Genomic DNA, 27508 nt, shown 5'->3' on the forward strand with positions numbered 1-27508 from the left:
GTGAGAAGGCAGAGGAAGGTGTCATCTCTAGGAGAGTGAGAGAGTAACGCAGGCAGGAGTGGGGTTGCCAGTTCGTCCATGGGGACAGTCTGAGTGTCTTGCTAAGCCAAAGCACCAGAGACAGGGCAAGTCGCAATTAGGATCAAAGTGGTAAAAACATGCTCACATGTTGAAGTCTATTCCCTTCCATCCCTACCCAAGGCACTTGAGAAGTTTTGCTGTTGGGGACTCATGAGGAGAAGGGATGTGGCTGATCAGAAGGAAGTAGGAAGGACTCAGGGACCCAGGCATCAAGCTGCGTATCCCCTGGCTCCCTGTATACCCATAACCAAGGCTCTTCTCCCCGAAAAAGTCCAGGTGTCCAGCCCCCTAGACTTAGCCCCATTCTCCAACCACAAAAGCAGCCGTCAGGAGCATCACTGGAGCGAGTCAGCAGGGGTCACAACCTCTGCCCTCCCTGCCCCTCCCCTGACTTTAGGTCCCCTCCCGCTGTCTCCCATCTGCCTGGAGGTCAAGGGGTCCCCCTTCCTCTCTTCTGTCCTGTGGGACCCCCGCTCCTCCCCCTCCCTGTCTGAGCAAGATGCCTGGGTCTTGAGAGGTGCAGGCACTGCAGGAGGGGAGTTGAAAGCTGGGAGACCAGGTGCTGGGCTGTCTGGAATTTACTCCTGCCTTCTGAGCCCACACTGGAGCTGCCCGAGGTGGGGAGGCTCGTGGGGGGTGGAAAGGCTGGTCCTTGCCCCTTAGTGGGGGTTGGTTGTCATGGCAACATCCCCTTTTCTACACAATGGGAAGCCCCCCTCAGCCTCCCGCGTGGATGGAGCCGACAGCCCCATCGCTGGCTATCAGCCTCAGGGACTTGGCAACCGTCACTATGGCAACCCAGAGCCCAGCAACAGGGCCCACTGAGAAAGGGAGGGGTCCAAGACTGGGGCAGGGCGGTGTGTGAGGGGCAAGGGAGCTCAGGGACACTCCCCCTCCACCTACATCTAGAGGCACAGGTGGAGAGACAAGAGGGAAGAGACGTGGGGATAAATAGTCTCCGTGACAGACAAGCACCTCACCAAAGCAGCTAAGACATCATACCATGCTGAGAAACAGGAAGACACCTGGGGACAGATGCACAGCCGGGGAGAGGAACAGCACAGACTGCACAGCGCCTGGGACACGCCCCCCTCAGAGCGCTGGCATCCAGAGACTCCCCGCAGCCCTGCTCGAACAGCACAAGACCAACGGCCTTTCACATGTGTAGTGACTTGGGTATCTTTAGAGCTATTTGAAAATGCTGGTGACTTCCACGCAGAATAACACATGCCATCCTATTTGCTTTGTGGGGACAAATACACATATTCTTAGAGTAACAACTACACCAAAACAACTACAGGCACAGGAAGACATTTGTTCATTGGTTTGTTTCTTCACTCGCTCAGCAGCAGGTTAAATGCTACTTTGTTTCAGGCACGGGTTCAGGCGCTGGGAGGACAGGGTGAGTAAGGCCAAGTCCCCGCTTTCACAAAGCCCACATTTAGGTGGGGAAGGAAATAATACAATTACAGGTGTGAAAAGGGATATAAACAAAACAGAATGACAGGATGAGGAGGATGGAGAGTAACATCCTTCCCTCCTTCCTTCCTTCTTTCCTTCCTTCCTTCCTTCTTTCCTTCCTTCCTTCCTTCTTCATTTTTCTTTCTTTGATTGCAGTTTCTTTCCCTCCCTCCCTGCCTCCCTCCCTTCCTCCTTCTCTCCCTCCCTCCCTCCCTCCCTCCCTCCCTTCCTTCCTTCCTTCTTCCCTCCCTCCCTTTCTTGGAATCTCGCTCTGTTGCCCAGGCTGGAGTGCAGTGGCGCGATCTCGGCTCACTGCAACTTCCACCTCCCGCGCTCAAGCGATTCTCCTGCCTCAGCCTTCCGAGTAGTTGGGATTACAAGTGCCCGCCACCACACCCAGCTATTTTTTTTTTTTTTTTAGTAGGGTTGGGTTTTCACCATGTTGGCCAGGCTGGTCTCGAACTCCTGACCTTAGGTGATCCGCCCACCTTGGCCTCCCAAAGTGCTGGGATGACAGGCATGAGCCACCGCGCCTGGCCTGGAGTTGCTTTAGATGAGGAGGTCAGGAAGGTCCCTCTGAAAGAGGTGCTGTTGATCAGGACCTTAAGCCATGAGACAGGAGTAAGCCATGCACGCTGGGTAAAGGCATGTTAGACAGAGGAACAGCGAGTGCACGGGCACAGAGGTGAGATCGTGGTATGTTTGGGAACAGTAAGAAGGACATCACCACCACATGCATGTTTCAGATGTGTCTTGTTTTTCCCTAGCCTCGGCCTGGAGGGGAGTAAGTCACTTAGGGTCTGGGATCCACGTTAAGGAAGTTGATCTTACTCAGTCTCCCATCTCCCTGCTTTTTGTTTCTTGTGTGTCTGTGACTTGTGTTTTCCTCGACTAAAGTTTAAGCTCTGGGAGGGCAAGGATGATGCTCTGAGCTTTTTTGGGGGCTGTGGCACAGCTGCTCGCGGAGTCCAGAGCAGTCAGGCAGAGCGGAAGTAAAGGAACCGAGAGGGCTGGGACCATAGAAGCAAGAGCTGTCCCCCGGCCATCCCCAAACCGCATAGGATTGAGGCTGTCCTGGGGCTGAGCCGTACAGTGAAGCTCAGACTTTGCCCTTCTTCCAAATAAAGGCAGCTGAGGGATACTATTCAGCCCGAGGTGTGTGTGTGTGTGTGTGTGTGTGTGTGTGTGTGTGTGTGTGTGTGTGTGTGTTGGGGGTTTTTAGGGAAAGGGGAATGGGGCAAGGGGTGGCAGTGGGAAATTTTTGTTTGTTTGTTTGAGACAGAGTCTCGCTCTGTGGCCCAGGCTGGAGTGCAGTGGCATGATCTAGCAATTCTCGTGCCTCAGTTTCCTGAGTAGCTGGGACTACAGGCATGTGCTATCACACCCAGCTAATTTTTTGTATTTTTACTAGAGATGGGGTTTCACCACATTGGCCAGGCTGGTCTTGAACTCGTGACCTCAGGTGATCCACCCACCTCGGCCTCCCAAAGTGCTGGAATTACATGTGTGAGCCACTGCCTGGGCTTGCAGTGGGAATTTCTTTTTTTTTTTGAGACGGAGTCTCGCTCTGTCGCCCAGGCTGGAGTGCAGTGGCCAGATCTCAGCTCACTTCAAGCTCCGCCTCCCAGGTTCACGCCATTCTCCTGCCTCAGCCTCCCGAGCAGCTGGGACTACAGGCGCCTGCCACCTCGCCCGGCTAGTTTTTTGTATTTTTTAGTAGAGACGGGGTTTCACCATGTTAGCCAGGATGGTCTCGATCTCCTGACCTCGTGATCCACCCGTCTCGGCCTCCCAAAGTGCTGGGATTACAGGCTTGAGCCACCTCGCCCGGCCTGCAGTGGGAATTTCTAATGGTGAACGGTTAACATCACATCTGGAATTTTAATTAGAATGAAAAATGGTGCTTCCTAAGGGGCTATGTAGGCCACCGCGGACGCGGGGCTTGGGAGAGTTTTGAGACCTGGGAGAAATGTCACAGGATAGTTTGGAAGCAGGAGGCTGGCTGGCATAGGCTCAGAGAGTTGGATGGGGGAATGAAAAGGGACGCAATGAATGGGAATGACAACTGGGCAGCCAGAGAGCTACTTGAAAGGTAGCAGGGAAAGTGGAGTTCTGAAGGGAGTTCTGAGGGGACCAGGCCCCAGGTACCCCCAATTCCCACAGGGATTCGAAGCGTTCTGTTTCCTGGTTCTCCCTCTTCCTCCAGTTGCCATCAGAAACTCAGGCACTGCAACCCCAGTGGCTGGTGGGGTGATGTCGGGGGGAGACTGAGCAGCCTCAGGGGGCGGCAGCTGGTGAGTGGGGAGGAATCTGTGTGCTCAGCAAACAGCAGCCTCAGTGCCCGGTGGCTGCCTCCTCCCTCATCAATCAGTCCCAGCCAAATGTCCTTGCATTCCCACCACCCCAAGGGGACTGGGGCTGGGCCAGGGTCCCCAGGGGAGATGGTGTTGGGTGGGGGAGGTGGAGGGGATACTTGGCTTCCCTTTCCTTGGCCTCTGTTCTCTTCTGTCCTGGAAGAGACAGTTCTTCACGTCGTGGAATGACTATCCTGGCCCCTACCATGGTGGGAGCATCAGCTACAAATCACCTGTGGGGGGCTGCTGGGGGAGAAGGATGAGTCAGGCTGTAGAGGAATCTACTCTGGTTCTCACGGGACCAGCCCAGGGCACAGTCGGCAGGGAGGCTGCTGGCATGGAGGCCCTGTCCCCCCTGGCCTCTGTCTCTGATGGATGATCCGGACAGCAGGCTGAGACCCTGACCCCTGGAATGTCCTCTCTTTCCACCTTCTCCTAGTCCCCGCTCCTCATCCCCTGCTTCCAGTCAAGATCCAGAGGTCTGGCCCCCAGCTCACCCCAAATATGCTGCTCTCCACTAGGGACTGGGGTCTCTAGACCCTAGCCTCTGGCTCCCTTTCCCCCTCCTCAGCTCTTGCTCCCCTCGGGGACCCAGGCGTTCTGCCCACTCCCTTCACCATAACAACCATTCTTTTGGAGTTGCTTAAGACTTTAATATCATTTCATTAAGTCAGCAAGTTCAGAGAAGGTTGGGGGCACAAAGAGACTGGGGGTGAGCAAAAGAGGGCCAAAGTAGGGGGGAGGCAAGGAAAGACCCCCCCACCCCCTCTCCGTGGAGATGGCTCTGAGAAATCAAATATTGACAATGAGAGAACAGAACTTATTAAATCTGGGACAGGGATGTGTGTGGGGAGCTGTGGGAATGGCCGGATGCCTGGGTTCGGAGGGTAATAAAGGTTCTGGGAGGAGGAAAAGGCCCATGGCTGGGAGGTGCAGCAAGGCTGAGTCTTGAGGTTACAACTCTTCTGCCCTTTCCTTTGGGATGTACTCAGTCTTGCAACCCTGGCTGTTTCTCTATCCCCTAAGAACCCCTGGGGACAAGACCCCCATCATAGCTAGCTGTGGTTGCCCCGCCTTCGTCCCTTCCCCCTACCTCCACCTCTGTTGATGAGCTTCAGCAGCGTTTAATCGGATTGAGCAGTAATTAGCAAAGCGAGATGTTTGATTACCTATTTAGCATAATGTGGGGGGCTGGGATTCAGAAGGAACAGCCACCGTTGGGGAGGGGGGTTTAAGAAAATAAATAGGGTCTGTGCAAAGTTCCTTTCCCAGAGGGATCCAAGAACGTTGCCCCTGAGGCTCCCCACCCCACGACTCCAGCAAATTTTCACTCCTTTGGGACTTTTCCCTAGGGTTTCTGGCCAATCACATCACCTCTGTCTGCCACCCATGGCCTATCTGGCTAGAGGAACACCTCCACGCTCCATCTTAGCTGTGCTTGCTGTGCAGCTGGTTTTGGGGTGGGCGGGACTCCTCTCCTTCCATTCCTGCTGTCAGCAACAGGAGTCTGGCCGGGCAGGAGGAATCACTGGGGGTCGGGGGGAGGGAAAGGGTGGACCCTTCTGGGAATAAAGATAGGGTAGGTGGGAGGGTGAGGTCAGGGCTGGGTTAGGGTGTGGTTAATCCACTTGGTCTTCAGGAGTACCAGGGACTGCCACCCCTGGCAGTGCCAGACTGGCATAATGAGATCTGTTAGGTGTGAACGCCAAACACTAAAAGGGGGAACTGAGGTGCCAGCTTCTCTTCTCATCCAGCTAAGAAAATGTCATCAATTTCGTTCCTCATGGAAATGTAATCAGTGGGCTCGCTGCTGGCTTTGTCTTAATTAGGCACTATTGATGGAAGCAGGGAGGGCGCCTTCCCATCACCCGCCTCGGCTTCCTCCCTGTATTTCCCAGGTCTCCCCAAAGCTCCTCCCGGCCCCAGGTATAGCGGTCTTCCAGGCACCTTCTAGCAGCCCCGGCCCGCAGCGCCCCCTGGCATCCTTGGAGATCTGCCCCGGCCCTCATAGCCCTCCCCTCTCGCCTCCTCTCTCACGACGCAGCCTTTGTTCCTATGGAGAGCGAAGCCCCTCCCAGGCCCGGTCACCTTCCCCAGGGAGTCCCCGCCTCTCGTCCCCCCGAAAAATCAGCGACGCTTTCGAAAGCCAATCCTCAGATTCCCAAAACTCCAGTTCCAGTCTTCCCTCCTTTTCCCCGCCCCGCGCCGCCACGCAATCCTAGACCCCAATCCGAACTAAGAAGGGGGAAGAAGCAGGAGGGCAAGGGTGCTCCAGCCCCGGTTTTTCCCCCGGATCCAGCTGCAGCCACGGCTGCCTGGAAATCCTGGAACGCCTTCTAGATCGCGAATACACCTCGCCCGCGGGGCGCCCGGCGCCATCTGCTGGACCCGTTCCCGCTGGGGCGCACAGACCTGGGCGCAGGGTCGGGCGCTGGGGTTCCCCCTGCCTTTTTCAATGTCCTGCGGGGCGGTAGCTCACTGTCTCTCGCCCCAGCCCTTCCAGCTGGGTCCTGACACCAGCCCCCGCCCCCTGCACCTCCGGCTCGCCAGATGTGGCTACTTTCCCTTAGTCCCGGAGCCTTTGAGCCCTGGGTCCCTGAGGGGTAGACCTGGGCGAGGTGGGGCCGGGAAGCAGGGATCCAGGGCGCCTGCGCGGGGGAGTCGGGCTCCGTGGAGCCGCGCACCGGCCGCTAGCCCCTCCCTGCCCGGGGTTGCCATGGGGACGCGTGCAGACGCCTGCCCGAGAAGGCCGTGCTGGGCAACTTCTTAGTCGAAGTGGCCCATCGGTCGGTCTAGGGAGGAGAGGGTCAGCTTGGCGAGGTGTGTGTCGGGGGCAGAGGGAAGGAGGGAAGGAGTGCTGGGGAGAAGGGGCAGTAGTGTCGGGGTAGGAAGGGACGGTTGTGGGGGAGAAGAGGCAGTTGTGGAGGGAGGGGGAGCAAGGAATAGTTGTGTGGGGGAGGGGGAGGAGAAGGGGCAGTTGTGACAGTTGGGGGGAAAAGCGATTTTGAGGGGAAATTTGCCTGCTGGTAACCAGTTTAAGGAGAAAGCCTGGCCCCTGCGGTATTTCCTAGTAATAGAGTGAGCCCCGGGTTAGCAGAGCAGCTCCTCCTGGGGCCTGCGGTGTGGGAACGCGTGGTGAATCCCACAGTGCATGCGCCTCAGGCTCCAGTTTGAGGCAGGAAAGCGCAGCTTGATGCTTCCCTGGAGACTGATGGAGGAAGCCTCCTTGCTGTGGTTGGTTTTATTGATTTGTTGGCCTAACAGAACGTTTTTCCTTGGAGCAAAGTACAAATCCTTCAAGTTTGAAATTCATAACCTGAGATCAATGCCTGTGGCAGCCTGTGGGGATGAGGAAGGAGAGCCACAGGTGGCGTTAGGCTGCAGCTGAATGAAAAGAGTGCCCAGCGCCTCAAACTTTGCCCTTGGGATTCTGAGCACCTGCCCGAGATGCCCGCTTCCTGCCATCCTACCTTTCTGAGAGAGGCACCACTGTGGCCTTCCTCGTGCCCCAATTGCTTTTTCCTCATTACACAATTTAAATTTATGATTGGATGACTTTTGTCCTTCTTGCTTCCAATCTGTTCTCAGGGCATTTTGAGTCAAATAAATGATCCTGACTGATCTTAACAGTTAGCACACAGTTCCTCAGCCAACTATGCTGAGAGACCTCAGTACACACAAAACAGTGTTCCTGCCCCTCAGGAATTGAAAGCCAAAGAGCCAGGTGGCAAATACTGTTTTTCTTTGTTAACAGATGTTGCCGATTTTAGTGGGGTTGGGAGGAGCATTTTTCCATTTAACTTGGGAGGAAAAGAGGTACATAGGAAAATCATCTTTTTTTTTTTTTTTTTTTTTTTTTGAGATGGAGTCTCGCTTTGTCGCCCAGGCTGGAGTGCGGTGGCGCGATATCGGCTCATTGCAAGCTCCGCCTCCCGGGTTCACGCCATTCTCCTGCCTCAGCCTCCCAGTAGCTGGGACCACAGGCGCCGCCACCACGCCCGGCTAATTTTTTGTATTTTTAGTAGAGACGGGGTTTCACCGTGTTAGCCAGGATGGTCTCGATCTCCTGACCTCGTGATCCGCCCGCCTTGGCCTCCCAAAGTGCTGGGATTACAGGCGTGAGCCACCGCGCCTGGCCGGCCGAAAATCATCTTGGTTTGCTTGAATGATTGAACAGTGACAGAGGGTGGGGGATGTGCACCCCTTCCTTGGGCCTCTCTCACTCACTGGTGATCCTGGAGGTTAGAGTGGATGAGGGTTTGGGCAACCGCACTTCAGCTTGATAGATCTTTTCCTAATTATCTTATGTTCTCATACCCTGGGGCAGAGATAGAGGTTCTAAATCCTCATTAGTGGGGTGTCTGTTTGGCCATCTTTTTTTTTTTTTTTTTTTTTTTGAGACAGAGTCTCACTCTGTCCCCCAGGCTGGAGTACAGTAGTGCGATCTTGGCTCACTGCAGCCTCCGCCTCTCGGGTTCAAGTGATTCTCCTGCCTCAGGCTCCCCAGTAGCTGGGATTACAGGTGCACACCACCACATCTGGCTATTTTTTTTGTATTTTTAGTAGAGACGGCGTTTTGCCACGTTGGCTAGGCTGGTCTCGAACTCCTGACCTCAGGTGATCCACCCGCCTCAGCCTCCCAAAGTGCTGGGATTCCAGGCATGAGCCACCACACCCAGCCTGGTCATCGTCTTTAACTGCCATTTATTCCTAGTGCCTTGAGGGACTGACTTTGATTTTTAACCCAGTGTCCTGAAGACAGTAGGATATCTTAAGGAAGAATAGCAAGGCCTCCCAGGCCTCTGTGGAATACAGAGCCCTTGTGGTTAATGGAGCAGGGTGTGGGTACCACCAGAAAAGATGATCATACTGAATTTCAGTCAATTTATGAATTCCAAAGGGACTGCTTGTATCAGGGGCTGGTTTGGGGGTGGTATCTGGTTGTGGACTTTCCACTCCTGTGTACCTGTAGGTTTTGCCTGCACGATGTCCAGCAAAGCTGAGAAGAAGCAGCGACCGAGTGGCCGAGGAAGCTCCCGGGCAAGCCGGTCAGGGCGGGCCGCTCAGGCTGTTGTGGCCACAGAGGAGCAGGGGAACGCCCTGGCTGTCAGTGAGCCAGAGCCGCAGGCTGAGCTCCCCAAGGAGGAGCCTGGTGGGTACTTGCTGGGGTACAGGATGCTTAGCAATGGAGGGTGGGGAAAGTCACAGGGGCTTGGAGGCATTTTAGGGCTGGGGAGCAGGCACTGTTGCTTCTGGGCAGGAAACAGGGGCTAAGTGACGCCCCCAGCCATGGAGGTTCACCAGCCCTGCCACTGGGTCCCTTTTTTGTGTGTCTTCCTCCTGGCCAGCCTCGTCGTTGTTCTTTCTGTCTTAAAATGTCACACAATATACCAGGAGTTCACCAGCCAGTCCTTTCTCTAGCCTCTTACTCCTTATTTCAAGTGTTCCTGGTTGCTCCTACCCCACTGAAGAGGGTTTGATCTCTTCCTTTTTCCCGTTTTCACCCTGGGTGGCAAAACAAATAATGTTTTTCTCCCATTAAGCCCATCACCATGGAGACTCAGCCTGTTTTGCCACCCTTTGAATCCTAAGCCCGGCTGATGCTTTCTACCATCTGTTTAAGGCTCTTGTATCTCCGCCCTCATTTTGGCAGGGACTTGGTAGACTGTGGAGGTTCAGGTTCAGGACGACAGGAAAGAAGTCTAGATCTAGGGAAGAAAGTGTTTAAAGAGGCTGCCTCTTGTGGCTTTGACCTGAGGGATTCGTTTCCTGTGGGTGAGCCGGAGCCAGTAAGAGTGGAAGCTTTTTGGTAGTTGTTGCTATTGCTGGGCTCTCCCTGAGAGCACTGGTCAGTGTAGACAGGACTGTGAGCTAAGTGTAGACCTCCTTCTTTACCTGGAGCTCCTTTACACTGATACTAGCTTGTCAAGAAGAAAAGAACTAGAATCTCCTTCTAAAATTAAAGGTTGAGAGATTAAGCGTGGGCATGGGAGAAAAGTCCCTGGGCAATAAGAACCTGCCTTAGGTTCCAGGATCTTAGATATGTGCAGAATTTATCCTTCTGAGTTCTGAAGAGCTCAGGTGAAAGCAGTTAAAATGGGACTGCTGGGTGCTAGGAGGAGTAGGGGAAGATGGGAGGGAAGGCAGTGAGGTTCGGTTTGGAGAAACCTCTGAGGAGGGAAGGGAAGGAGCTTTAAAATGAACGTGTTGGCCTTCGAATAGCAAGGATTTCTGCCTCTCCCAGCTCTAAGCTTTCTTTTCTTTTCTTTTCTTTTCTTTTTTCTTTCTTTCTTTTTTTTTTTTTTGAGACAAAGTCTTACTCTGTCACCCAGCCTGGAGTGCAGTGGCACAATCTCAGCTCACTGCAACCTCTGCCTCTTAGGCTCAAGTGATTCTTGTGCCTCAGCCTCCCAAGTAACTGGGATTATAGGCATACACCACCATGCCCAGCTTATTTTATTTATTTATTTTTCTTGAGACAGAGTCTCGCTCAGTTGCCCAGGTTGGAGTGCAGTGGTGCGATCTCAGTTCACTGCAACCTCCACCTCCTAGGTTCAAGCGATTCTCCTTCGTCAGCCTCCTGAGTAGCTGAGATTATAGGCGTGCGCCACCACACCCGGCTAATTTTTGTATTTTTAGTAGAGATGGGGTTTCACCATGTTGCCCAGGCTGGTCTTGAACTCCTATTCTCAAATGATCCACCTGCCTTGACCTCCCAAAGTGCTGGGATTACAGGCATGGGCTACCGCACCCGGCCTCCCCTGGCCTAGTTCTTATCTGGAACCTGAATGCCAGCAGTTTTCCCAAGGGAGTTGGATCACTCACCTACCGCTAAGCTCCGGAATTGCCTATTCCATCTTTTCACGCCTTCCTGCCCCGGCCTCTATGCCTCATTCCCCTGTTAGTTTTCCTTTCTGGAAGCCAGAGTGGAGTGTCCTGTTCCCTATGGCCTTTTGGTTATATCTCATTTGTTCCTTCCTCCTTTCAGTCCCTGGGGGATGGGAAGGCCACCAGTTTTACCCCAATCTCCTGTGTGACCAGTAGATCAGGAGGCAGAGAAAGAGAGCCCTTGGGTTTTATGGGAGTCCAGAGTGGGCATGGCATTACTGAGTGCCCAGCAGGCCAGTGGTTTGGAGAAGGACTGATTCCTATGAGCCTCAACTTCTCCATGTGGGAAGAGGAGTTGGGGTAAGATGGAGGGCCAGAAGCTGCGTGCCTAGAATAACCTCAGTACTAACCACCTTCATTCCCTCACCCCTACCCCAGTCAGTGTTTGTTTTATTTTTAATTTTTTGGAGACAGAATCTCGCTCTTTCACCCAGGCTGGAGTGCAGTGGCATAATCTCGGCTCACTGCAACCTCCGCTTCCTGGGTTCAAGCAATTCTCCTGCCTCAGCCTCCCAAGTAGCTAGAATTACAGGCACCCGCCACCATGCCCGGCTAATTTTTTGCATTTTTGTAGACACGGGGTTTCACCATCTTCGCCAGGCTGGTCTCGAACGCCTAACTTCAGGCGATCCGCCAGCCTTGGCCTCCCAAAGTGCTGGGATTACAGGTGTGAGCCATCGTGCCTGGCCCCCAGTCAGCTTTTTACATTAAATTGAGAGATAATTTACTGACTATAAAATTTACCTTTTAAAGTCTACAATTCAGTGGTTTCTGGTATATTCGCAAAGCTGTGCAACGTTCCCGCTATCTAATTTTAGAACATTTTTATCCCGCCAAAAGAAAGCCACTTTAAGCACCTTGAGAAATTGGCACCAGGTGACTCCTGTATCTTTAGTTCTAAGTTGCATCAGAGCCTCGTCTTTTAGCAGTCACTCCCGGTTCCCCCTACCCCCCAGATCCCAGGAACCGCCCATCTATTTTCTGGCTTTATGGATTTGCCTGTGCTGGACATTTCATCTAGTGGCCTCTCATGACGGGTTTCTTTCACTTGGCACTGTGTTTTCAAGACTCATCCATGTCGTAGCATGAACCGCACCGCCATGTCTTCTGATGGCTGAATAATATCCCACGGCATGTTTACAGCACATTTTGTTTATCCATTCCACTGTTAGAGGACACTGGGCTGTTGCCACCTTTTGCCTATTGTGAATAATGCTGCTGCGAACGCTGTAATGAAAATAACTCTTTGAGTCCTTGCTTTCAGGTCTCACGGGTCTCTACCTAGAAGTGGAATTCTTGGGTCATTGGATGACTGCATTTAGCTTTCTTTATTTCTTTTTTTTTTTTTGAGACAGAGTCTTCACTCTGTCGCCTAGGCTGGAGTGCAGTGGCACAATCTCTGCTCACTGCAAGCTCTGCCTCCTGGGTTCACGCCATTCTCCTGCCTCAGCCTCCCGAGTAGCTGGGACTACAGGCGTCCACTACCACATCTGGCTAATGTTTTGTATTTTTTAGTAGAGACGGGGTTTCACCATGTTAGCCAGGATGGTCTTGATCTCCTGACCTCGTGATCCACCCGCCTCGGCCTCCCAAAGTGCTGGGATTACAGGCGTGAGCCACCGCGCCCGGCTTTTTTTTTCTTTTTTTGAGCTAGGATCTCATTCTGTCACGCAGGCTGGAGGGCAGTGGCACGATTATGGCTCACTGCAGCCTCTGCCTCCTGGGTTCAGGTGATTCTCCTGCCTCAGTCTCCCGAGTAGCTGGAATTACAGGCACCCGCCACCACGCCTGGCTAATTTTGTATTTTTAGTAGAGACGGGGTTTCACTATATTGGTCGGACTGGTCTCGAACTCCTGACCTCAGGTGATCTGCCCGCCTAGTCCTCCCACAGTGCTGGGATTACAGGCGTGAGCCACCGCGCCCGGCTGACTGTGTTTAACTTTTCAAGGAATGCCTTCCTTTTTGTATCTTTATTCTTCCCAGAGCCGCGGTTGGAGGGACCTCAAGCACAGAGTGAAGAATCAATGGAGCCTGAGGCAGATGTGGTAGGCCTGGGTCTTCCTTGCAGCAAATATTCTCCCCAATAACTGGTGAATCAAAGGATCAGTTGTGGTTGGCGCATGAGGAATTCTCTCTTGTCTGCCACTTCTTTTACCTGCTCTCTGCTGTTAGCCTACTCACCACAAATCCAGTTCACTGAGTAAAAGACCAAGTCATCTGTGCCTTCCCCAGGAGAGAGGAGGGCTTTAAGTAAGGCACAGGTCTCTCTTCTCTCCCCACCTTGGGTCAAACTGTGATGAGCTTATTCATCATGTGGGTGAACACCCGAACAAGTTGAACGAGCTGGGAAGATATTGTCCTAATTGGATAGTAATTTCTAAGGCATTCTCTTTCCACCTTTCCTTCAGTTCTTTTCTTTGGCTGAAGAATTTACAGAAGCTGCTTCAATCACCTTGAGAAATGGCACTAAATGACCTCTGCTTCTTTTTTTCCAAGTTGCATCAAAGCCTAGTCATGACCATAGTTACCTGGGTGAGAAGAATAGAGTGGTGACCCTGACATTTTTCAAAAAGGGAGAAAAAAGTAATGACTATCAAAGAAAAAAATGGCAAGAGACAGAAAAGTAAAACAGAGAAGACTCATGGTATTACTGCGCACACACATTTAATATTAATATTTTGCTATGTCTGGCCAGGCACGGTGGCTCAAGCCTATAATCCCAGCACTTTGGGAGGCCAGGGTGGGTGGATCACCTGAGGTCAGGATTCGAGACCAGCCTGGCCAACATGGTGAACCCCATCTCTACTAAAAATACAAAAATTAGCAGGGCGTGGTGGCAGGTGCCTGTAATCCCAGCCACTTAGGAGGCTGAGGCAGGAGAATTGCTTGAACCCGGGAGGCAGAGGTTGCAGTGAGCCGAGATCGTGCCATTGCACTCCAGCCTGGGCAGCAAGAGCTAAACTCCGTCTCAAAAAAACAAGAAACAAAAAACGCCAAATGATATTTTGATATACATTTTACTTTTGTGCACAGGCTTATAAGTTTGTTTTTATATAATCCTAACTTTATCATATGTTACTTTTTTTTTTTTTTTTTGAGGTGGAGTCTCACTCCCTTCGAGCAGACTGGAGTGCAGGGGCATGATCTCGGCTTACTGCAACCTCCACCTCCGGGGTTCAAGCGATTCTCCCTCCTTAGCCTCCCAAGTAGCTGGGATTACAGGAATGCACCACCACGCCCGGCTAATTTTTGTATTTTTAGTAGAGACAGGGTTTCGTCATATTGGCCAGGCTGGCCTCAAACTCCTGATCTCAGGTAATATACCTGCCTCGGCCTCCCAAAGTGCTAGGATTACAGGTGTGAGCTACTGCGCCCAGCCCATATGTTACGATTTTGTCTTACACTTTTTCACAAAATATTTTATTTTTATTATTATCATTATTGTTTGAGACAGAATCTTGGTCTGTTGCCCAGGCTGGAGTGCAGTGGCATGATCTGGGATCACTTCAATCTCTGCCTCCCAGGCTCAAGCGATTCTCATGCCTCAGTCTCCTGAGTAGCTGGGACTACAGGTTCCTGCCACCACACCTGGCTAATTTTTTTTTTTTTTGAGACAGTGTCTTGCTGTGTTGTCCAGGCTGGTCTTGAACTCCTGGACTCAAGTGATCCTCCTGCCTTGGCTTCCCAAAGTGCTGGGATTAGGGACGTGAGCCACTACGTCCAGGCACCTGGCTAATTTTTGTATTTTTAGTAGAGACAAGGTTTCGCCATGTTGGCCAGGCTGGTCTTGAACTCCTGGCCTCAAGTGATCCACCCACCTTGGCCTCCCAGAGTGCTGAGATTACAGGTGTGAGCCACCATGCCCAGCTATTATTATTCACATTACATACTCTTTGTAAACTTTTTTTTTTTTTTTTTAAGAGACAGGGTTTCTCTCTGTTGTCCAATCAGGAGTGCAGTGAAACAATCATAGCTTACTGTAACTTTGAACTCCTAGGCTTAAGTGGTTTTCTTGCCTCAGCCTCCTGAGTAGCTAGGACTACAAGCATGTGCCACCATGCCCAGCTAATTAAAAAAAAAATTCTTTTTTTTTGTTTTTTTTTTTTTGGTGAAGATTGTGGTCTAACTGTGTTGCCACGGTTAGTCTTGAACTCCCAAGACTCAAGCAGTCCTCCTGCTTCAGCCTCCAAAAGAGCTGGGATTATATGTGTAAGCCACAGGACCAGCAATTTGCAACCACCACTTTTCACAGCCATATAGCGTTCCATGTTCTATGCAGATACTGTAGTTAAACGATTACTCTTTGACATTTTGCCATTTCTAATTTTTTGCTCTCGGAATACTTTCATGAATATTATAAGTAAAACGAACACTCTTGAAATACTTAATATTTCCTTAAAATAGATTCTTGTATGTGGAGTTACTGAATCAAAGGATAAAGAACATTTCTATCACTTTTAATACCTCATGCGTTCCAAATGCATTATACTTTTTGCTCTCATGCTAGCAATACGACAATACACCTTTTCCGGGCCTGGGTGTTATCTGTTTAGCAAGGATTTTTTTTTTTTTTTAAATGATGGGCAATAAATGATTTTTTTTTTTTTTTTTGAGACAGAATCTTGCTCTGTCGCCCAGGCTGCAGTGTAGTGGCACAATGTCGGCTCACTGCAACCTCTGCCACCCGGGTTCAAGTGATTCTCCTGCCTCAGCCTCCCGAGTAGCTGGGATTATAGGCACACGCCAACATGCCAGGGTAATTTTTGTATTTTTAGTAGAGATGGGGTTTCACCATGTTGGCCAGGCTGGTCTTGAACTCCTGACCTCAGGTGATATGCCTACCTTGGTCTCCCAAAGTGCTGGGATTACAGGCGTGAGCCACCATGCCCGGTCTTCTTTGTTATTTTTATTCGTATTTGACTTCAAGTGAAAATATTTTTAAAATATATATATATGTGTGTGTGTGTGTGTGTGTGTGTGTGTTTATATATATATATATATATATATATATTTTTTTTTTTTTTTTTTTTTTTTGAGACAAAGTCTTGCTCTGTTGCCCAGGCTGGAGTACAGTGGCGCGATCTCAGCTCACTGCAACCTCCGCCTCCTGTGTTCAAGCAATTCTCCTGCCTCAGCCTCCTGAGTAGCTGGGATTACAGGCATGCACCACCATGCCCGGCTAATTTTGTATTTTTTTTTAGTAGAGATGGGGTTTCACCATGTTGGCCAGGCTGGTCTTGAACTCCTGACTTCAGATGATCCACCCGCGTGAGCCTCCCAAAGTGCTGGGATTACAGGCGTGAGCCCCTGCGCCCGGCCTTCTTTGGTGTTTTCATGTCTTTTTCACCTCCTCACTTTTTCCTTACTGCTGAACCAACTGACTTTTACCCAGTATTTTACACTTCTTTTGGAATCCATTGTGAAGAAATTGCTCCTGTACCCTCTCCCTTTTGCAGCTTGTGGTCTCGCTGCTCCTAATTGCTTGATGTAGGCTAATATCCTACACATTCCCTTAATTCACTTTTACCTTTGAGATCAAAACCACAGGCATAAAGATAATCTATTGCACTGGGAGGATAATATCCCAGTCTTCCTCTACGATCTGTTCTTTTTTTTTTTTTTTTTTTTTAAATGCTTAGAAGCAAGACATCTTATTGTTCTGTGTCTTTCAAAGCTTGAAAACTATCGTTCAGTTTCTCCTCACCATTCTGAACCTGTCTGGCTTCTCTCATCTCCCATGTCCTCACTTGTGATTGTGGATGGGAGGAATGACTCATCCTGGCAGTCGTAGTTACTTTGGCCCTCTGTCTGCTCTCCTTCTATAGAAGCCCCTCTTCCTTTCCCGAGCTGCGCTGACAGGACTGGCGGATGCAGTGTGGACACAGGAGCATGATGCCATTCTGGAACACTTTGCCCAGGACCCTACAGAATCCATCCTCACCATCTTCATTGACCCTTGTTTTGGGCTGAAGCTAGATCTGGGCATGCCTGTACAGGTGCGTACCCTACTTTCCCAGGTCAAAGGTGGTCCTACAGAGAGCTGAGGGCTCTCAGTTCCTTCGTCATCCTTAAGTCTTATCATCTGCTGTGCCCACGGCCTATTGAGCCCCACTGTGTCAGGCACCCTACTTGGTGGCAAGAATGGGAAGAAGGATGACGCAAGAATGTTGTCATGGGCCGGGCGCGGTGGCTCACGTCTGTAATCCCAGCACTCTGGGAGGCCGAGGCGGGTGGGTGGATCGTGAGGTCAGGAGACCGAGACCACCCTGGCTAACACGGTGAAACCCTGTCTCTACTAAAAATACAAAAATTAGCCAGACATGGTGGCGGGCGCCTGTAATCCCAGCTACTTGGGAGGCTGAGGCAGGAGAATCGCTTGAACCCGGGAGGCGGAGGTTTCAGTGAGCCGAGATCATGCCACTGCACGCCAGCCTGGTGACAGAGAAAGACTCTCTCTCAAAAAAAAAAAAAAAAAAAAAAGAATGCTATCATAGTCTAGTGGGGAAGACAGACATATAAGCAAATATTTACTATAGTTTGTGGTCATGAGCAAAGCTTTATAGGAGCGTTATGGGAGCAACTAATGGAGCCAGTGGAATTCTGGGAAGGCTTGATGGTGGAGGTGCTATTTGAGCTGGGATGAAGGGTAAGTAGGATTCCATCAAGACTAGGTAAGAGCTATCAGCGAAGCCTACTCTATGTACAAAGAAAAGAGAAGTAGTGGTAAGTGATACTGAAAGGGGCTTGGGGTCAGCTTGTGAAGGGCCTAGTTGTATGTTACACTTGAGAATTTGGCCACTATCCCAGAGAGTGCTATTGAAGTCTTTTATAGTTTAGATAGATAACTATTTCAACAATGTGGATCATACATTAGACAACGGTAGACCTAGGGTAGGGAGACGGTTAAAAGATACATGCATAGGAAAATATTGCTGGTAGAATCTGGGCAGTGGTCGTACAGGTCGTCATTGTAAAATTTGTTGAATCTTTTGTATACATCTTTGAAAATTTTGGAAATAAAATGTTGGAAAAGTTAAAAGGCTGTTGCTTTGCTCTTATTGGCAGCACATATACAATAGCGGAAAGGATGAGGATGATTGACATGGCCCTGTGGAACAATGACACAATTTGTGAAGCATTCCGCATTGAACGCGGGCAGAAGACCTCTTGCCCCGTGCACTGGCAGTAATCAGCCACAAAACAATGAAAAAATATTCCATTTGCAAGAGGAACCACAATTTGCAAAATATGTTTATATCTGAATATACATTTTAATATAAAAGTAGGATTTATATGAAAGAAAACAACTTTGTGGTAGGCCATGAAAAACGACTTGAAGAAATGATGAGCCACAACTTGTTTGTGAGTAGGAATCTTAATATCATAAAGATTATTTTATATAAAAAATATCATATTTGGCTCACGCCTGTAATCCCAGCACTTTGGGAGGCTGAGGTGGGTGGATCACAAGGTCAGGAGTTCGAGACCAGTCTGGCCAATATGGTGAAACCCCATCTCTACTAAAACTACAAAAATTAGCCGGGCATGGTGGCAGGCGCCTGTAATCTCAGGTACTTGGGAGGCTGAGGCAGGAGTATCACTTGAACACAGGAGGCAGATGTTGCAGTGAGTGGAGATCGCGCCATTGCACTCCAGCCTGGGCAACAGAGCAAGACTCCATCTCAAAAAATAAAAAAACCAAAAAAACCCACAAAAGTATAATTTTAATGCAATTCTAGTCATACTGCCCAAATGCCACAGTTGCTAAATTCCTTGTGTAAAGGATTTTTAAATATCTCTAAAAAAATTATGAAAATGGCAAAGATGATGATGAAAAAGGAAAGTAATAGGGAGACTCGTAAATATGAAAATCATTAAACTACAGTAATTAAAACAGAGTTGTAGTAGGGCAAGACTATGTACATCATAAGCAACAATAAAGAAACATTGAAAGCACAAAAATGCTTTATAAGCAACAGTACAGAAATATAGGAAATACGAGGCCGGGCGTGGTGGCTCACACCTGTAATCCCAGCACTTTGGGAGGCTGGGGTGGGCGGATCACCTGAGGTCAGGACTTCGAGGCCAGCTTGACCAACATGGAGAAACCCCATCTCTACTAAAAATATATGAAATTAACTGTGCGTGGTGGCGCGTGCCTGTAATCCCAGCTACTCAGGGGCTGAGGCAGGAGAGTCCCCTGAACCCAGGAGGCGGAAGTTGCAGTGAGCTGAGATCATGCCATCGCATTCCAGCCTGGGTGACAAGAGTGAAACTCTGTCTCAAAAAAAAAAAAAAGAAAATATAGGAAATATGAAAAATATAAAGTACAGAAACATATATAACAGATACATTTTTTTTCTATGAAAATGGCATTTAAAAATCTGTGGGGAAGGATGGATTATTCAACGAATAGAATTGGGAAACATATGGAACATGAAGCTTTTCAATTAAAAAGTCTATTTACCATGTTGAAATATATTCTTTTTTTTTTTTTTTTTTTTTTTTGGAGATGGAATTTCACTCTTGTTGCCCAGGCTGGAGTGCAATGGCATGATATTTGGCTCACTGTAACCTCTGCTTCCCAGGTTCAAGCCATTCTCCTGCCTCACCCTCCTGAGTAGCTGAGATTACCGGTACCTGCCACCATGCCTGGCTAATTTTTGTATTATTAGTAGAGCCGGAGTTTCACCATGTTGGCCAGGCTGGTCTCGAATTCCTGACCTCAGGTGATCCACCTGCCTCAGCCTCCCAGAGTGCCGGGATTACAGGTGTGAGCCACTGAGCCTGGCCAATAACAGACTTAATTGTATTCCCCTGAGCTAAGATGGCCAATTGAAGCTGGGCGTGGTAGCTTGTGCCTGTCATCCCAGCACTTCGGGAGGCTGAGGCAGGCTGATTGCTTGAGCCTAGGAGTTCAAGACCAGCCTGGGTAACACAGTACAACCCCATCTCTACAAAAAATACAAAAATTAGCCAGGCATGATGGTGCACGCCTATAGTCCCAGCTACTTGGGAGGCTGAGGTGGGAGGATCACTTGAGCCTGGGAGGTGGAGGTTGCAGTGAGGTATGATCACTCCACTGCACTCCAGCCTGGGTGACAGAGTGAGACCCTGTCTCAAAAAAAAAAAAAAAAAAAAAAGCCAGTTGAAACTTCCATAAAAAATTATTACCCTTGAATACCTGATAAAATGAGCAAAAAGTAAAACTACTAAAAAAAAAAAACAAAAAAAACCCCCAAAAAACCACACCAAAAAAACCCCTGAGAGTAAACAAATTTAATCTAATACACTTTAAAAGTGGGTGACCAGTGAAAAACACATGCACCGAGTCAAAGAATGGTGCTCCCCCAGCTACATGGAGTGAACTTGAGAGGGTGTAATCAAATCTTAATAGAGAGAAAGGCCTGTGCCTTTAGTCATTTAGTCCCAGCTACTCTGGAGGCTGAAGCCAGAGGATCACTTGAGCCCAGGAGTTCGAATCAATCCTGGGCAACATAGCAAGACCTCCATCTCAAAAAAAAAAAAAAAAAAAGAGAGAGAGAAGAGGAGCCTAGGTGGGGTTTTTTTTGGTTTTTTTTTTGGTTTTTTTTTTTGAGACAGAATTTTGCTCTTGTTGCCCAGGCTGGAGTGCAGTGGCGCCATCTCGGTTCACTGCAACCTCTGCCTTCTAGGTTCAAGCGATTCTCCTGCCTCAGCCTCCCAAGTAGCTGGGATCACAGGCATGCACCGCCACACCAGGCTAATTTTGTAATTTTAGTAGAGATGGGGTTTCTCCATGTTGGTCAGGCTGGTCTCGAACTCCCGATCTCAGGTGATCCACCTGCCTTGGCCTCCGAAAGTGCTGGGATTACAGGTGTGAGCCACCATACCCGGCCTGAGCCGAGGTGTTTTAACAAAGATTTTTCACTGCCTTAGATTAGCACTAACCACCTGTCCATTTCCCTGAGGCAATTCTCTTAGGCCAAAGAAAAGTGAATAAAACATAAAACACCCAACCCTTTCACTTTAACTTCCAGGGGCAAAAATAAACTGGTCGCTCATAGTGGGAGGTCAAGTCACCCACAGTACATTAGAGCAAAAAGAATGAGTTCACACGCTTGCTGCCCAAGCACAAGCAAAATGAAAAGAACTTGCATGGCAACTGCAAGCACGTTACATCAAAGAAAAAAGAGGAACAAAGCATGCAAAAGAGGAAAACATAACTGAATGAACAGAGGAGATTCCTCACAACAGTACCATGTTCTACTACAATTTAGTAAGACCAGGAATTCAATTAAAAAAAAGTTGAGCGCTGAAATGATAAAATGTGAGAATAAGATAAAAGGGAGATTGCAGATTTTAAGAAATGAATAAAGCAGCATGTTACAAAACCAGTAGATTGGAAATAGCAAGGAACTGAATAGCTAACCCAGAAAATCCTATCACTGACAGAGGAGAGGCTAGAGGTAATCACAATGTATGCAGAAGAACAAGCCAAGGACATTTAACACAATTAGAGAAGCTAACAGATATGAAAGACTAACATGATGATCTTGTATAGAGAGCCAACAAATGAAACAATATAAATGTAAAGATAAAATACAAATAATTTCCCTGAAATGCAGAAGGAACTGAATCTGGGAATCAAGAAGGACACACTGTATTCCACAAAATTTGTCACACGGTGGTTAATGTCAATATACATCTTGGCTAAGCTACTCAATTGTAGGAAAAATTAATTCCTTAGGAATATTCCCTATGTGGTAATCCTGCTAAGAATATTTAACTTGAATCTGGCAATAAGGAGACAATCAGATAAATCCAAATTAAGAGACATATTGGAAAAAGAAAACTGGTCTGGACTATTAGAAATATCAATGCCATGACACGAGAATCGCTTGAACCCTGGAGGTGGAGGTTGCAGCAAGCCAAGATTGTGCCACTGCACTCCAGCCTGGGTGACAGAGCAAGAGTCTGTCTCAAAAAAAAAAAAAAAAAAAAGTTAAAAATTTAAAAATTATGGGCTGGGCATGGTGGCTCACGCCTGTAACCCTAGCATTTTGGGAGGCCAAGGTGGGTGGATTGCCTGAGCTCAGGAGTTCGAGACCAGCCTGGGCAACACGGTGAAACCCCATCTCTACTAAAATACAAAAAAATTAGCTGGATGTGGCAGCGTGCATTTGTAATCCCAGCTACTTGGGAGGCTGAGGCAGGAGAATCACTTGAACCAGGGAGGCAGAGGTTGCGTTGAGCCGAGATCACACCATTGCACTCCAGCTTGGACGACAGAGTGACTCCGTCTCAAAAAAAAAAAAAAAAAAAAAAAAAAAGATAAATAAATAAATAAATAAAATAAAATAAATTTCAAATAAAAAGAAAATCAATGCCATGAAAGAAAAAGGTTGGGAGTGGTTTAAAACTAAAGAAGACTAAGAGACATGAGCCATGTGTGATCTTGGAGTAGATTCTGGATTGGGTCTTGCAAAGCAGTGAGCTAACAGAACTCAAAATTGAAAGTTAGTGAGAAAACTCATAATATTTTTCGTAATCTTTTTTTCTTACCACCGTAGAGAGGGGCCCTTTGGGAAGAAACCTCTCTTCTGGATGAAGAAAAATTTATATGAAGCTCAAGAATTCCTTTATAACTACTTCTATTTCTTTTTATTCGCTTAAATTCAAGAAAATTAAATTTAATAGTTTTAATTAAAAACAGCTTGCTCCTATTTAAAAATAATGATTTTAATTAAATTTATGTACATAGCTATAGCAAAATATGTAGAATAATGTTTTCTCTAATATTAACAATATTAATTTTTAGGTGGAATTTTAGATGACATTTTAACTTTTATCTTTGTACTTTTCTGCATTGTTTCAATTATTTATATTTAACATATGTCATCTTCACAAAAGTAATAGTTGTTAAGCTTTTTTTTTTTTTGGATGGAGTCTCGCTCTGTTGCCCAGGCTGGAGTGCAGTGGCGAGATCTCGGCTCACTATAAGCTCCGCCTCCCAGGTTCATGCCATTCTCCTGCCTCAGCCTCCCCAGTAGCTGGGACTACAGGCGCACACCACCACGTCTGGCCAATTTTTGTTGTATTTTTTAGTAGAGACAGGGTTTCACTATGTTAGCCAGGATGGTCTCGATCTCCTGACCTCGTGATCCCTCTGCCTTGGCCTTCCAAAGTGCTGGGATTACAGTCATGAGCCACCGCGCCCGGCCTATAGTTGTTAAGCTTTTAAAAAAATGAACATAGCCAGTCAGGGTGGCTCACGCCTGTAATCCCAGCACTTTGGGAGGTCGAGGCAGGCGAATCACATAAGATCAGGAGTTTGAGACCAGCCTGACCAACATCAAGAAACCCCATCTCTACTAAAAATACAAAAATTAGCCAGGCATGGTGGCACATTCCTGTAATCCCAGCTACTTGGGAGGCTGAGGCAGGAGAATCACTTGAACCTGGGAGGTGGAGGTTGTGGTGAGCTGAGATCGTGCCATGGCATTCCAGCCTGGGCAACAAGAGCGAAACTTCGTCTCAAAAAAAAAAAAAAAAAAAAAAAAAAAGGACACAAAATGCCAGTATTTATTTCTGGATAGTAAGAAGACAGATGATTATTAATTTCTTCCTTGTGCTTTAATTTGTTTTTAAAATTAAATAAATTGTTAGCCGGGCCTGGTGGCTTGCCCCTGTAATCCCAGCACTTTGGGAGGCCGAGGCAGGTGGATCATCTGAGGTCAGGAGTTTGAGACCAGCCTGGCCAACCTGGTGAAACCCCGTCTCTACTAAAAATATAAAAATTAGCTAGGTGTAGTGGTGCGGGCCTGTAATTCCAGCTACTCAGGAGGCTGAGGCAGGAGAATCGCTTGAACCCGGGGGGCAGATAATGCAGTGAGCTGAGATTGCGCCACTGCACTCCAGCCTGAGTGACAGAGCAAGACTCTGTCTCAAAAAAAAAAAAAAAAAAAAAAAAAAATTAAATTAATTGTCAAGACTAGTCACAAAAGCACTAAAAACAAATGAAACAGGTGAGTCGGATATTAGGGAGGACATGGCCTTTCTAAGTATGTAGCAGTCAGAACTTTAAGGAGTTTTATATTTAATTACGTGAAAGATATATGCTTTTGTATGTAAACCACAAAAACCATAAGCAAAACTGAAGCATAAATGTAAAATTTTGGGAGAAACATATGCTATCAAAATGGAAAACCCTAGACAACTGTCTCTTCCTCCCAGTCCTTCTCCTTTCTGCTTTTTCATTGGCTGATGTGCTTCCTCCATTCCATCCTTTCTTTCTATCGATCCATTCTACAAACATTATTGACCATCTACTATATACCAGGCACTGTACTAGGTTCTAGAGCCAAGTTGGACAAAATGTACAGTCCCTACTCTCAAGGCATACTCTCTGCATTTCCTCCCCACATCTCTGGATATGGAATCTTATATCCGTGAAAAGAACAGGAAGCACTTCATGGCACTTCCGTTTAGAGAAGGATCAGGATACCCTGAGGGATGTGAGAAAGAACTCAGCCGGGCTTTCGTGACTGGGTGTCATGGCTGGGCCTGGCGACTGAACTCTGATCTGCTGTCTTCCATGCAGACCCAGAACCAGCTTGTCTATTTCATTCGCCAAGCACCGGTCCCCATCACTTGGGAGAACTTTGAGGCAACCGTGCAGTTTGGGACGGTGCGGGGCCCCTATATCCCGGCCCTGCTTCGGCTGGTCAGTGGAGTCTTTGCCCCTCAGATCTTTGCAAACACAACCTGGCCTGAGAGCATTAGAAATCATTTTGCTTCTCATCTGCACAAGTTCTTGGCCTGCCTGACAGGTAAGTGGGAAGACTGGAGTGACTAGTTTCTCCTTAGTGTCCCCCGACTGTACAATTAGTGAGGTGGTGGGACATTCGTCTGAGCACCTGTGTGGAGGAAGTATTCAGCATGCTTATTGAATGGATAGAATAGGGTACAAGATCCGCCTTCTTCTTCTTCTTCTTTTTTGTTTTTGAGACGGAGTCTCGCCCTGTTGCCCAGGCTGGAGTGCAATGGCGTGATCTTGCCTCACTGCAACCTCTGCCTCCCGGGTTCAAACGATTCTCCCGCCTCAGCCTCTCAGATAGCTGGGATTACAGGTGCCCGCCACCATGCCTGGCTAATTTTTTGTATCTTTAGTAGAGATGGGTTTCACCATGTTGGCCAGGCTGGTCTCGAACTCCTGACCTCATGATCCACCTGCCTTGGCCTCCCAAAGTGCTGGGATTACAGGTGTGAGCCACCGTGCCCTGCCAAGATCTGCTTTCTGATCCAGACACACTTTTCTGTTGTAGAACTGGTTGACCAGACCTGCTTCAATTTAGACTTGGAAATTTCTTTTTTTTTTTTTTTTTTTTTTTTTTGAGACGGAGTCTCCCTCTGTCACCCGGGCTGGAGTGCAGTGGCCGGATCTCGGCTCACTGCAAGCTCCGCCTCCTGGGTTTACGCCATTCTCCTGCCTCAGCCTCCCGAGTAGCTGGGACTACAGGTGCCCGCCACCTCGCCCGGCTAGTTTTTTTGTATTTTTGTAGTAGAAACGGGGTTTCCCTGTGTTAGCCAGGATGGTCTCGATCTCCTGACCTCGTGATCCGCCCATCTCGGCCTCCCAAAGTGCTGGGATTACAGGCGTGAGCCACCGCGCCCAGCCTAGACTTGGAAATTTCTAAGAGCACATGTAGGGGAAGGGGAAATACAGGTACTGTGAGGGCACTGGGGGGACTCGCATGTCTCGTGGTAGAGAGTGCTGAAGGCGTAATACAGATCTTTGACCTTATTTTCTGGCAATTTCTCGTTATACCTCCATGAGGTTTCCCTCTTGCCTTTGGTCATTTCTCGATATCAAAAAAGCGTAAGTCATCATCTGTCCCGCCTGCTCTCCTGAAATGCGTATACTTCCTGGTCCCCACGGATCATCAACCATGATTCCTACGGGGCTAGCAAGAACTCATCCCCTTTGTCCACTTCCACAAACTTTCCTTTCCTTAGACACTCGGTACAAACTGGAGGGGCACACGGTCCTCTACATCCCTGCGGAGGCCATGAACATGAAGCCTGAAGTGGTGGTAAAGGACAAAGAGCTGGTGCAGCGGCTAGAGAGTGAGTGGCTGGCACTGTCAGCGTCACCCGGCGATCACAGGGGAGAGGGAAAGGGGAGGCCTGGAGGCTGACAATGGAGTTGGGTTAGGAGGTCTCTGTCAGGGTTGGGGAGAGGGAAGGATGCCGTTGGGAAGCAGTGTGAAGAAATTCAGGAGACTTTGTACTCCCGCCTGCAGCCTCCATGATCCACTGGACCCGGCAGATAAAGGAGGTGCTCAGTGCCCAGGAGACCGTGGAGACAGGAGAAAATTCAGGTCCTCTGGAGGAAATTGAGTTCTGGCGCAACCGATGCATGGACCTGTCTGGCATCAGTAAACAGCTGGTGAAGAAGGGAGTGAAGCACGTTGAATCCATCCTGCACCTTGCCAAGTCGTCCTACTTGGCGCCCTTTATGAAGCTGGCACAGCAGATCCAGGTTTGTGAGCGAATCAAAGGATTCAGGCTCAGCAAGAAGCGGGCAATGGTTGGGATGATACAGGGAGCTAAGGAGAGGGAGCCAAGGCAATCTTCGACAGCATAGACTGACCCACCCAGGGTTCAGCCTTGTACTTGCAGGAGAGTATAAAAGAGTAGAATAGAGGTTCCCTAAGGAGGGAGACATCAAGTTAACCAATAAATATACGTAGAGTACCTTCTGCGAGCACAACCCCTGCCACCCAGCTGGGAAAATAAGATTACACAAAACAGGATTACTAGACAGCATGGGAGCCAAAGATGAGCTCATGTGGTTCAGTCCAGGAATTACAAGATAAATACTTTTTTTCTTTGTTTGAATCCACCTTCCAAGGAAAATCCAAGGAAAAGGGATAAACACTTTTTTTCTTTTTCTTTTCTTTTTTATTCTTGTGTGTGTGTGTGTGTTTGTTTTTTTTTGTTTGTTTTTTGTTTTTTTTTGTGAGGCGGAGTCTTGCTTTGTCGCCCAGGGTGGAGTGCGGTGACGCCATCTTCGCTCACTGCAAGCTCCACCTCCTGGGTTCACGCCATTCTCCTGCCTCAGCCTCTGAGTAGCTGGGACTACAGGCGCCCGCCACCATGCCCGGCTAATTTTTGTATTTTTAGTAGAGACAGGGTTTCACCGTGTTAGCCAGGATGGTCTCGATCTCCTGACCTCGTGATCCGCCTGCCTCGGCCTCCCAAAGTGCTGGGATTACAGGCGTGAGCCACCGCACCCGGCTTTTCTTTTTTATTCTTATTTTTGAGATGGAGTCTGGCTCTGTCGCCCAGGCTGGAGTGCAGTGGCATGATCTCAGCTCACTGCAACCTCTGCCTCCCAGGTTCAAGCGATTCTCCTGCCTCAGCCTCCCAAGTAGCTGAGATTACAGGTGCCCGCCACCATGCCTGGCTAATTTGGGTATTTTTAGTAGATACCGGGTTTCACCATGTTAGTCAGGCTGGTCTCAAACGCCTGACCTCGTGATCCGCCCGTCTTGGCCTCCCAAAGTGCTGGGATTACAGGTGTGAGCCACTGCACCTGGCTCTTTTTCTTTCCTTTTCTTTTTTCTTTTGAGACAGTGTGCTGGAGGCTGGGGTGCAGTGGTGGGATCTCTGCTCACTGCAACCTCTGCCTCCTGGGCTCAAGGGATCCTCCCACATCAGCCTCCTAAGTGGCTGGGAC

At 48.8% G+C, this 27508-nt stretch overlaps 1 protein-coding gene across 1 annotated transcript in view; it reads left to right on the forward strand.

Moving 5' to 3' along the window:
• Positions 1–6614: 6614 nt before the first annotated feature.
• Positions 6615–27508, forward strand: part of DNAH2 (dynein axonemal heavy chain 2) — a 123766-nt gene continuing 102872 nt past the window's right edge. The window contains exons 1-7 of the mRNA XM_045375386.2: positions 6615–6716; positions 8869–9048; positions 12769–12830; positions 16611–16781; positions 24368–24596; positions 25783–25893; positions 26070–26308. Of these exons, the coding sequence (XP_045231321.2) occupies positions 8883–9048; positions 12769–12830; positions 16611–16781; positions 24368–24596; positions 25783–25893; positions 26070–26308 (978 nt within the window). The 5' untranslated portion in view covers positions 6615–6716; positions 8869–8882. The remainder of the gene's footprint in view (positions 6717–8868; positions 9049–12768; positions 12831–16610; positions 16782–24367; positions 24597–25782; positions 25894–26069; positions 26309–27508) is intronic.

The sequence above is a fragment of the Macaca fascicularis genome, chromosome 16, assembly GCF_037993035.2.
Source record: "Macaca fascicularis isolate 582-1 chromosome 16, T2T-MFA8v1.1".
In the NCBI taxonomy this organism is placed as follows: Eukaryota; Metazoa; Chordata; class Mammalia; order Primates; family Cercopithecidae; genus Macaca; species Macaca fascicularis.